At 34.5% G+C, this 12833-nt stretch overlaps 1 protein-coding gene across 2 annotated transcripts in view; it reads right to left on the bottom strand.

Moving 5' to 3' along the window:
* The window catches only part of DPYD (dihydropyrimidine dehydrogenase), an 853279-nt gene that overhangs the window by 567710 nt on the left and 272736 nt on the right, over nucleotides 1-12833 (bottom strand). For both annotated transcript variants that reach the window (XM_060626444.3, XM_078451629.2), the window contains exon 8: nucleotides 7767-7854. In XM_060626444.3, the coding sequence (XP_060482427.2) occupies nucleotides 7767-7854 (88 nt within the window). The remainder of the gene's footprint in view (nucleotides 1-7766; nucleotides 7855-12833) is intronic.

Raw genomic sequence — 12833 nt, 5'->3', positions numbered from 1 at the left:
AACCTGTAAAATACAATAATTTAAAAAACTAATCCCTACTCTCATAGGTTTTTAATATAGTGTGTTTGTGTGGGGGGCAAGGGAATAGATACATGCATACAACCAAAAATAATAAAAGGAAAACTATATTTAGTTCTATAAATGACATATAAAACATTTTGCTATGTATGAACACAGAATAAACATTTATTTCAGCAGGATGAGTATGAATGTCTTATGTAAGAAGTGGCATTTCAGATGAATACTGTAAGTACTGACTTTACCACATGGAGACAGACTAAAACATTTTCTTAGTAAAGGCAAGACTATAAGGCAAGACTATAAGCCAAGACATAATGATGGAAGAGTTCAGGTTACTTTTGAGGGATGGCTAAGACAGATCTATGAAGTGGTAGCTTTAAGGTTGAAGGGGCAGATTTGGACAGCTGTTGTAGCCTGTTGAAAGTCATACAAAGGAACTTGACTTATTCTGAATGCAGCAACAACAACTAAAAGTAACAGACATTTACACCTTGTTTTTAAGAAGTGTTACCTGAGGTGGAGAGTTCTTCATATTAGAGCACCATATTACTAAGAGAAGCAGAGTGGGGCAACAAGGATAGCCATCATAGGGACCAGGGTTACTCTTATTGACATGATTAGCACTGTCTCCTAATACAATCAAACTACTCAGGAATTAGTGCTAGCTTACTGAACTTGGAATCAGAACAAGGACATTTTAAAGAAAATAAACCTATCTGTATATCTTCATGATATGGGCTCAAAGAACTCCAGGCCCATTTATTCACGTGTCTTTAAAGAGATACCACCAATATTTTCTCAGATTATTATTTTTTTCCTTTCTATAGTTGTAAAGTTGACCAGTCCCTATCACCTGCTTCTACAGATTAAGATGCACTTTCTATACATATGTTAATATGATCAAAGAATAATTGCCCTACATCTATTTTATTTCCTTCTGGGGGCTTTGCTTGAACTCATTAAATGATGATTTAATGAACTCTCAGCTGGAATTGTATCTCTCTCATTTCTGAATTCTGGGGAGCCATCTCACAATTATACCCAAGTACTTACAAGTGACACTAGATTAGGCAATATTACAAATTTTTTAAAAAGTGGATTGTCAAAATATTCCTAACTTTTTTTTTTTTTTTTTTGCTTAAAATTAAGTCAGGTTTATTATTTTAAAGTAATCTACTCATAACTGTGCACAATTCCTAAACAACTTCAGTTTTTATCTGTGGACATAAGAGGGTGGTCTAAAAACCTTATTCCATTTTCTGCTAAATAAATAGAAAGTATACATAATTATGTACAATTTAGAAACTCCTGATTAAGAAGCTAATTAAGAATAGCTTTTACAGAGAAGAACTCTGGCTCTAAGAAGGCACAAGAGATTTAACTAAAGGCCACATTGTATTAAATTTGTTAACAAATTTAATACCACAATTTCTCAATAGACTTTCTTAATTGTAATTATCTTTTCTTCAGCTGTTAAAATATTTGAGAATCATATTTAAAAAAATATTTTCTTATGGTAACTGGGAAAAAAAAGTCAATGGGTGATAATAGTGAGAAAAGTACAGTGAGGCTAAGTGCATGAAATAATTCTTCCAGAGTATAAGGTCACATGTTCAAGATCCTTAAATTGGACAATTCAATGTAGGCAGGTGTCATCAGATAACTTGTTGGCTTTCAGCCACTGTGTCTCTTAACAGTTTTGAAAAATGGATGTTTGCATTTGTTACATTTTTCCTACCTTCTCTATAAAATCCACTTTCCACTGTTGTACTTACTAGTTTTCTTTAATCTTTTTTAATCTTTATTTTCTTATCCATAAAATAAAGTTAATAATAACTACCTCAAGGGACATTTTAAAAGTTGTGGTATAGACTCTATTAAAAATTGAAGGGGAAAAAAAAGAATTGAGCATGGAATATTTTAGCTATTACTGCTACTACCAATATCAGTACCATCAATATCACTAATCCTACTTATTTCATTTATGGTATAACACCAATTTTAATCTAATACCCCCTAGGTTTGGTCAATGCTATAATACCCACTAAATTGCCAACATGTTTCAATATCCTATCAGTTTATTTTGGCAAATAATTAAAACAGTTGCACTAAAAATCCATAGAGTTGTTACAGAGTTCGTACTTTGCACCAGGCACTTTTCTAGGCACTGCAGCAAGGCAGACAGAATATACAGACTGCAAGAATTTGAATCCTGGTAGCTGAAACAAATATGCACCTAATCAATTATAATACAGGGAAGTAAGTGCTAGAGTAAAGTACAAAGTCTAGTCTGTACATCCTGAAAGGGAACAAGAACCCAATGGTGTGGGATTGGGGTAAGGAAGCAGCTTCATTTATCCAGACTAAAGAGTGAAGGTAGGAAGTGGATCGTTAGAAAACTACTACATGAAGTGGAAAAAAAGACATGTAGGTTAACAACTTAAATATGAAAATAATGACAGTTGTAGGTCCAGCCAATACCATGTATTCTCCAAATACTGAGGAGAAAAAAAAAAAAAAATTAGATGAGGTAAAACTGAAACAGTTCAAAATGGCCGAAACACACAATTTAAGAAATAAAGTGACTGGAGACGTAAACTGTTGACCAAATCATAAAGAGCCTTGAAAGTCTTATTTTAAGGAGTTTTTTCTCTATCCTGAAGGATATAGGGAGCTATGGCAAAGCAGAGAGTATTTAATGAGGAAACTGCATCATGAGATCTAATTTTAGAAAGATCACTACTGTTGTAGAGATAATGATGCCCGGGGAAACTGGTTTGAAGGCTACAGCAGTGGTCCAGTATAGTTAGTGGCGGGGAATGGTATAGCAAGAAATGAATTCAAGAGAAATCCTTGAGGTAGACACAAATTAAGCATCTGGTGGTGAGACAGTGACTATTTATCTCTATAATATCTTCCTGCAGTTCCTGCTCCCTTTGTGTCTATTATGACTGCAATAATGGATTTTACTGCTATTTCCTCTGCAATCCCTTCTCTCTCCAAAGTATTTAAAACAAAAATTCAGGAAAAAAGAAAACTCTCATCAGAAGAATATACAAAGTTTACCCATTTATTTGAGGGTGCCTTATTGGATGTTCTTTCCCTTACATGTTTGTTTAATCTTTTTTTATCACTGCTGTTTTGTGAGACTACCACAGGAAAATTACCGCAAAAGGGAAAGCAAATGGGCTCTTCTGAAGCAAAGGATAAAGGTTCAACTCTTCAGTCTTCTAAAACAGTTGTTTTTAAACCTGACTCTAGAATATAATCAGCCAAAGAACTTAAAAACAACAATAATAAAAAAAATTATCCTCATGTCCAGCCCACTCTGACCAACCACATCTCACTCCTCAAATTATATGATACTATTGTTTTTTTAATCTCTTATAACTTTCCTGATTGAAATTAAAATCAAGCTAAAAACAGAATTTGATTTTGTTTTTATTTATGTACTTTTTTAATATTTATTTTTGAGAGAGATAGCAAGAGCACGAGTGGGTAAGGGACAGAGAGACAGAGACGGAGACACAGAATCTGAAGCAGCCTGCAGGCTCTGAGCTGTCAGCACAGAGCCCCACACAGGGCTGGAACTCACGAACTGCCAGATCATGACCTGAGTCGAAGTTGGACACTCAACTGACTAAGCCACCCAGGCACCCCTCTTTGCATTTTTAATTCCTTAGCACAGTGCCTAGAACATTGCAGTCATTAAATATTTATTTAATTCACTCATCAGTTATTTATTGATAGGTGCTGGTCATGCTATAGGAATAGTATTTCAGGGTCTTTACAACATACAATAGTGGATTTCAAATAATGACTATTAAGCCACATTTTAAAAATACAGAATCTGAAGCAGGCTCCAGCTCTGAACTGTCAGCACAGAGCCCGACATGCGGGGCTTGAACTCACGAACCATGAGACCATGACCTGAGCTGAAGTTGGACACTTAACCAACCGAGCCACCCAGATGCCCCCCAAATACATTTTTTTTTAATAATATGCAGGGTGCATGTGCAAGTATGCAAACCAAAAACAAATACACACAAAACTGAAAATATTTTTCACAAAATAACATTTACCCTAACCATGAGCAACACACTTTGATATTTTCTATTCTTTTGTGTTCAATTTTGTAAAATAAAAAAAAAATGATGGCTGTAATCCATTATACTGATTTTAATACCAACCAAAGAGAATCACCAATACTTGGAAAAACACTTGCATAGTGGATGTTCTAACTCTTTCTGAACATTGATAGTAACACACTCTGCAAGTGCTTTTATTTAAAAAAAATAGCAAAATTTTAGAGTCTTTTAAAAAATCCCAATTGTCTCAAAATAATTCAATACAGTTGGATAAAGGCACAGAGCTTTAAATCACTTATCTTTATTTCACTTAGAAGAAACTAAATCTGCCATGGGTAAAAAGATATGTGTCACAATAATGTACATTCACTGTGATTTTTCTTTAATGGACTCTGTTAACATTAGTTAGGGAAAAACCTAAAAGTGAGCAACTTTTCAACAGCAATATCATACGTATTGTTAAAAATCAGGAAACATGAGAATATACTTTTGTTAATGCATTGGATTTACTAAGCTGTCCTGATGAGTCATATTTAATACAAAGTAAGACTTTTTTTTTTCTTTTAGACAAACTAATATAGAATGGATAGTATTTATAAATATAGAAGATCTATACATAGTATTCCCAACTACAGAAAGAGAATATACTCCATTTTCATTAATGACCTATGTAAGCAATATGTAAGCAGTAAGTTCAAAGAGTGAATGCTTTGCTATTCACTGCTTTACTAATCTCTCTCAGTAAGGTATCCATGTGTCAAATACCAATGATGATGCACACCTATGGCCGAGAGACCATTATTTCTCTTCCCTCCATATATTTATCACCCCCCCACCCTTGTCTGTAGTAATAGAAATTTAATGGGGGCTTATGTCCGCCCAACTAGAGGCTATATTTCCCAGCATCCTCTGCTGTTAAGTCTGTTAAAAATTTTTTTTTAATGTTTTTTTAATTTTTGAGAGAGACACAGTGCATGAGTGGGGAAGGAGCAGAGAGAGAGAGGGAGACACAGAATCCAAAGCAGGCTCCAGGCTCTGAGCTGTCAGCACAGAGCCCAATGCAGGCCTCGAACCCATGAACCGTGAAATCATGACCTGAGCCAAAGTTGGACACTTAACTGACTGAGCCACCCAGGTGCCCCTGCTGTTAAGTATGTTTATGTGACCAGGTTGTGGACAACGAAGTAAAAACAAAAGTGCTATGTGCAATTGCTGGGTCATAAACTTCAAAGGAAAGGAGTTCCCTTCCTTCCCATTTTTGTTAGCAGGAATGTGGGCAGAGTGTATACCAACTGATGAAAGATGGAAGTCAAATGTTGAGGATGGTTCAAACTGTTAGATGAGGGAGGATAAACATGTACCTAGTTTAAGTCTCATTTTCCCTTCTTAAAGTGGCCAAACCTATATTCTAAATAATACAGAAGTCCTATTCCAAAATTGACTTCTCCAAACTGAGTGGGAAAATGTAAAGTAAGTGAATGAAGTTTAATTACAATATAGAAGCATGGTTAATGAACAAAAGCATGTAAGGATGTGAGGCTGTCCAAGTAACAGGCAGTTATATGGTAATAGAAAGGTCATAAATTCCCAACTTGGCAATCAAAAGTGTCAAATAAACAACTCCTGGAGGTAACGCTACTTGTCTTCTATAGACAGAAGCTTTTTTTTTTTTTTTTTTTGACAAGATGAAACTTCCTTGTATATATTTCGTATAAAATACTGAAATAGAACATAACTGCATTCTACACATCACTACACCAAAATGTCAAAAGATTCACTTCCCAGCATGAAAATGCACAGCAACATAAATATGAAAGGACTCCACATTTTAAATGCAGTATTCACACCTCGGTGCGGAGTGAAATGGAGTATTGTGAACGGATGTGGCATTATCAAATAACATATGTAAGGGGATTTAATGGAATGAAATTTAAAAAAACTAAAACACATTATTGATTCTAACAGATGGAAGATACTGCTCTGGCTAAACTACTCAGAGTGATAAACCATTTAATTATTCCAAAGTTTTGTTATAATTTGCTTATTATGCAATTAATTTGGAGATATTTCAATGTATTAGTTATTTATTTGGCCCATCTCTCCAATACAGAGATTCTTTGTAGACAACATTCGTAGAGATACACAAAACTGCAATAGCATATACTACTCCATTAATGGGAAACCCATCTTTTATGCACACCTGCTGTAGGAAGCTGCAATGGTGAATTTCAAATAATTATTTGAAAACATCACCAATATTTCATACCTTTTGCCTTACTAAATTTTCCATTTATTATTCACCAAGCATTTTTGAACCTGTACTTGTTGAAAGTAACAACTTGCTGATCCAAATTGTTGGTATTAGAGTGTACTTCATAAACGCTTGACTTATTTCTTTATGTTATTTCTTGTATGTTAATTTAACATACAAATGTAATGTTGAAAGTAAAACCAAAGTTGGTTTAGTGCCTCTCAAGAGGAAACCTATGAAAATATCAGACATCTTCTCCTTCCTGTTCTTGATCCACACAGTGATTATTGTACTTATGAAGATAATATAGAGAAATAGCGATGACAGTTGAACTCAAGTTTCTGAAAGGAAGGAGGTTCAAGACACTTAGAAGCTAGAAATGATGGCAAAAATTTATTTTCCTCTCCATAGGTTTTATTCTAAATAAAGGGAGTGACAGAGATGGTCTTAGACTTGGTGGCAATTACCTAGTAAGAGAATACATGGCATCCTGATAAGAAAAATGTAGTAGGCTAAGAAGCATTCCTGATAATTTCACTCCAGAAACACTATGAATAAGGACAGCTCCAAAACAAAAGTAATCCAATGTGTGATCACTTAAAGAGGAGGAACAGTTTTCATCTCATATAGATTTATTTCTTAGCTATTCACATTTAAGGACTGGGAACTGCAGGAAAGACAAACTGAAAGACAGGAATATGGAGTTACTCAGTTTGTATGCTATAACTGTCCCCAGTATGATCATATGAGAGAATGAACACAGTTTATGAGACAAAGACTAAGTTAAATCAACTCTTTGTTCTCTCTGGTCTCTCAGTAAAATAAAAGTGGATGGAAAAAAATGTTAGAAAACAATCTCCATGGAATATGTACACAAATTATACAACCATGATACACATGAAATACCTTAGCAGGTATGTGACTTCCAGATGTATCATTAAACATGTTTAAACTTTCAGCTAAATATGAAAATTCTTTAGGAAATTTTCAAAAAAAAAATTAATAGAACAAACAAAACCTGAGCCAATTCTGTCCTTTATTATCTATTTAGCCAATTTATTTTATCTTGAGAAGAAAGCTACAGCATCTAGACAACTTTTAGCCCAAATTCTGAGCTTCCATGGCATGACTGAAAGATATTTTGTGTCTTAGAGATGTTCACTGATGAGGATGACATAGGGAGAGAAACAGGAAATTTAAAAATGGTCTTGCCAAAGTCTATCCATAATAAAGGTGAGACAACACAGTTAGTTATAAATAGAAAACTTTCTTCAGCCACTCATTCCTGTCTGCTCTCTGAACAGATATAACTTCTATCATGGAAATGTCTGCAGGCAGTTATTCTGAACATTGTCAGGATTTTTTTTTAAATTACAAAGAAAAATATTTAAAAGCAAACTACTCACCTATTCCAATGAAAGCAGCTTTGTACCCTTCTTCTTTCAAAGTACTAAGAGTCATTTCATCCACTGACAGGCTTTTGCCACAAATTATCTATAAGAAACAATATTTCAATAATGATGTTTTGGCATTTGGTTAATTAAAACCTTAACTTTAACATCAAAAGGAACAGAAAATCGATATATAAAATTTCATATACATGTAGACATATTTTTGTCTTTTAGTATATAGGCTTACATGTACAAAACAGTATATAAATAGAACACTAACATGTCTTACTTAAAAGGACTAAGTGCAAAAGTCTTTCAATGAAGTAGCAGAAGAAACACTAGTGTATTTAAAATCACATCAGTAAACTTTCATAGCTTGATTAATATGTTCAAGGCACTATGTGAGGCACTTTAAAGAATAAAATGATAAATGAACACAGTTCCTGCCTCAATGTATAATCAGGATCTGTGCAGAAGATATACATAAATAAATGTAACATAAAACAGAGTGTGATTAGCACATGTTTGCAGGAATTTGGAGGATAGAGAGATTCACTCTGGCTAAGTTAGCAGGATGAGAATACAGGTAACAGAATTTTAATAGAGCTTTTTAAAATAATAGATAGAATTTTGATAGGGGACATGGTCCAGGGAAGGTGAATAAATCTGGGAGGCAGAGAGTAGTCATCCCTATTAAAAGTCACAATAACCTGTTCAGTACCCAGTCATGAGCCAATTTTCAGATCCGGAACCTACTGACTGCAGAAGGTGGCCAAGTCCCTAGGAAGAAGGACCTGTAACATCCCGCCAAATTAATACTATAATGATTCCCTTAGTCCTTCTCTAAAGGGAGCTATGGCCATTTACGCAAGTACTGTACACTGGGGAAAGGGGAATAATCACACATTTCAAGGACACTGGACACAGATCTTTCACTGACCTTGATAGCTAGGGATACAAGAGTACGGACTACAGGGACAAGGTAAAAGACGGAGCCTGGTAGAATTCTGGCTCACAGACCACTGAGATCACAGCCCCAGGTAGTGATTATTCTCCTAGTCTTCAGCTGCATAAGCAAAACTGCTATACTTGTTAGTTGAAGTTATCCCCACATTGGGTCACTGGTCTGTGAAGTAAGAGCTACAATAATTGGGAAGGACAGAGAACTTCTGAAACCCCAGTCGAGAGCAAATCAAACACACTACCATATACTGGGGGTGGGTAGGATGGGGAGAGATGGTGGTGATCCATGTCATATTTCTGTGTAATTCACCAGTCTGGTCTCAGCAGAGGCCAGATGATTCCTAGAGAATAACTGTAAACTACTGGAGGCTCAACCAAAGAGTACCCCTGAATACAGTTTCTGTGATAGGTGTGGTATTATTGCTAAAGCAGACTAACAAGGCCACAGGTACCCTGCATGTGGTATACGTTTCCATCCTGCTGCTGAGAAAAAGGAATCAGAAACAGTTCACATTCACAGAGGAAAGATAAGAATATTCATTTACAGTTTTGCCTCCGGAACATGTCGACTCTCTACTGTAATAATATATGTAATCTGAAACTATCTGGTCACCCCACAGAACATCACAGTGATCCATTACATTAAGAACACCATGCAGATTGGACAGCATGAGTAACAGGTGGCTAGTATGCTGGAGACTTTGTTAAGACACATGCCCTGCAGAGGGCTGACAATGAACCCTAAGAAGATCAAGGACTAGCCACTTGAGTGAAGTTTAGAGGTCTTGTCAGGTATGTGGCAGTATATCCTCCCTAAAATAAAATATTTTACTGCAATTTTGCTTTCATTTACCACCATAGAGATGGAAGCACCATTCCTGGTAGGCTTCTTTGGGTTCTGAAGATAGCATGTTCCTAAAAACAAAAGCCTCTAAACTGAGTGGTGGAGGGAGAACAAATTTTATGTATGAAACAGTACTTGAAAATAACCTGCACAGAATACTTAACTAAGTGCAAGGCTCTCTTCTAAACACTGCATATATGGACTCATTTAATCCTCACAAGAACCCCTATGAAGTGGTATCAGTATCCTCATTTTACAGATGATGAAACCAAGGAATAAGAGGGCTCAGACAACCTTCATCAAAGTTACATCTATAGTCCAACTGCAGAGCCAGCAGGAGTAACAGTTATGCCCTGATGATTCTGAAGTAAAAGGAGAATGAAGGGTAGAACTGGCACCATCTTCAAAGGCACAGAACAACACATCACATGTGAAGACCTACTGAAATGTAGTGTTTCTGGAATACAAAGGGTAAAATATAAAAAAGAAAGAGAAAGTAGGGGGAGAAGATGTCTGAGATTGTATCATAAAGGATCATTTTTGTTTTCCTAAAATACTAATTGTATTTTTATATTGGGAGATGGAATAACTGAAAGTTTCTAAGCCGAGAACAGCCAAAGTGAAATTAAAAACGAACATTCAGAACTCTGGAAGATATCAAATACCACAGAAAGAATCAAAACATCAAGTAAATATATAATATTAAAGATGCTTATAGTATCTAATAGTGTTAACTAGCATTAGAATTAGTAGCATTAGATACTACTCAATGTATCCAATAGTAAGATTTCCAAATTTTAATTTATGCTAATTTTTAAAGAATAGATTTTTTATTTTATTAAACTATTTCTGATCATAAAGAAAGTTCTACTGTTTATTTTATGAAATACATAACCTTAATACCGGTATATAATAAAGGCTAGACATAAAAGAAATCTATAGGTCCAAACATTCTAAATTGAGTTTTAGCAAATAGAATGAGAATGCAGTTTCCAAAGTTGAGCAGTGGAATACCCTGCCAATGGGTTAATTAGTGGAAGTGATCCTCAGAATACCTGACTTTAAGTTTAGTTTATCCACTGCCTCAGCAAAAGATTCAAGAAATACCCCCATCCCTCCTGAGGTGGTGCGTGTATGGGCACAGCAATTTAGTTTAGTAGTGTTACTACATGCTTTATCAAATGATAATAAAGACATCCCAATCCTTCCACTCTAGTAGAGTGAACATGTCTGAGTTTATAATGTACAGGAAAGATGTAAAGACATTTCATATTTCTACAGTCTGTTTCCAGCTTAGCAGGCAATGTATGCAACTGGGGAAGAAAAAAAAATTGAATTATACGTTTGTGTATTGAAAACTGGAAAGACAAGTAGCTTGATTCTTGGTATTAATACACTAGAACTGGGACCAGGAAGACTTTACTATACTGTGGACAGACATTGTGAGAAAGATGGATAATAGCCATCATTAGGAAGTAGCTCCATGATGGAAATGAGACAAAGCAATAATGGCAACATTGAGTGGAGTGTCAGGCACCAGGACTCTTCTCTGTCTGTGCTGGGAACTCCAGCCAAATTTCCCTTTTCTAAAAGCCTTAGACTCCCAAACATTTGTTATCCAATCAATAATTAACTCTGTAAGAAAGAACAAGGAGAAGGACTCTGACAAAAAAAAGGTTAATATTTTGTTTATGTTATGCATTAGGAAATTGGGCTCAGAGATATAACACATAACTAAAACTAGTTATTATGAGACAACTACAAACATCAAAAACATTCCTATGGCTGATAAACTATGAAATCCTAACATTATTTGTTAAATAGATATGATGCTAGAACAAAAATCACATGGTGAGCATTTTGCTTGTGTTTTTGTTCCTTTAGTCCTCTGTACTTCTGTATATGTAATATTTTTTCATCTTAATTTTCTTAACATGAATTACAACACATATTGTACCTTCCTCTAGTGGCTTTAGTAATTTAGGACTAAGTACTCAAGCTTCTTAGTTAAAATCAGAAGAAAATTTACTCCACTACAAGCTCAGCATAAGAATTATTACTATTCCAATATATGGGCTAAATATAAGCCATGAGCCAAAGTTCCATCTAATATCCCCTTTGGGACTTCATGAAACTTTCTTTACATCTATAATACATCTTCATATATAATAATATTTGTAATGTAAATAGGTTTACAACTTTTTTCTGGAGTGGAACTCTTTCTTCAAATGAAATATATGATACCCATTATTAAAAAATACAGATTACAACATACACGCTCTTCACATTTCTGATAGAATATTTGGCTAAATAGATAAAATATTTCCAGAATCCCTAAGACAGGAGATCAGATGGAAGAATTTAAAAATAATATTTAGTTTTCTTCAGACAAAAACTATTTTGTCAGCTATTAATAAATATATTTCTCTCCTCCAGTAGTGTTACGATATGTTTTTATATTAGTTTTCCAATAACATTCTATAATAATGGAAATGCTTCAAATAACTATAATAAAAAAGAAGATGATGTAGAGAGGTTATCAAAAATGAGATCTTAGGTATTTTTACTCAAATTATGAAGCAGAAGACATGCCTAATAATTACAAGTTAAGTTTAATCAATAAAGAATTCTATCAAAATATTTTGAGAAATAGCATATAAAGATATTTAGAAAAATATAAGATTTCATGCAGATTTACATTTTTGCTTTTAAAAATGAAGTCATTAGAAATATTATGAAGACTGAAACAAAAATATTTATATCCACCTAATCTCAATTGCAAAACAAAGAGTATTTAAAAAGTTAGTGACATTGACACAAATATCATGAGACTTTGTTAAAGTCTCCCTAGGGTTAAAAATAATTTGCTGTGGTCTAAGTAAATTTCTTATTATAAAATAAAGAGATTTTTTTATTAACTTGTTTTATTTATTTTTTTTTAAATTTACATCCAAATTAGTTAGCATATAGTGCAAAAATGATTTCAGGAGTAGATTCCTTAGTGCCCCTTACCCATTTAGCCCATCCCCACCCCCACAACTAAAAACAGACGAACAGGGAAGGGAAATAAAATAAAGAGATTTTATAAAAATATAACAGCTAAAAGGCTACTTCTTCTTTTAAAATTTTTTTTTTAAATGTGTATTTATTTTTGAGACAGGGAGAGAGAGACACAAGCAGGAGCAGCGGAGGGGCAGAGAGAAGGAGACACAGAATCCAAAGCAAGCTCCAGGCTCTGAGCTGTTAGCATAAAGCCTGACGCAGGGCTCCAACTC

Source organism: Panthera onca, chromosome C1, assembly GCF_046562875.1.
Source record: "Panthera onca isolate mPanOnc1 chromosome C1, mPanOnc1 haplotype 2, whole genome shotgun sequence".
NCBI lineage: Eukaryota > Metazoa > Chordata > Mammalia > Carnivora > Felidae > Panthera > Panthera onca.
Note: the sequence above shows the minus strand (reverse complement) of the source record. Positions and strands in the feature narration are given on the sequence as shown.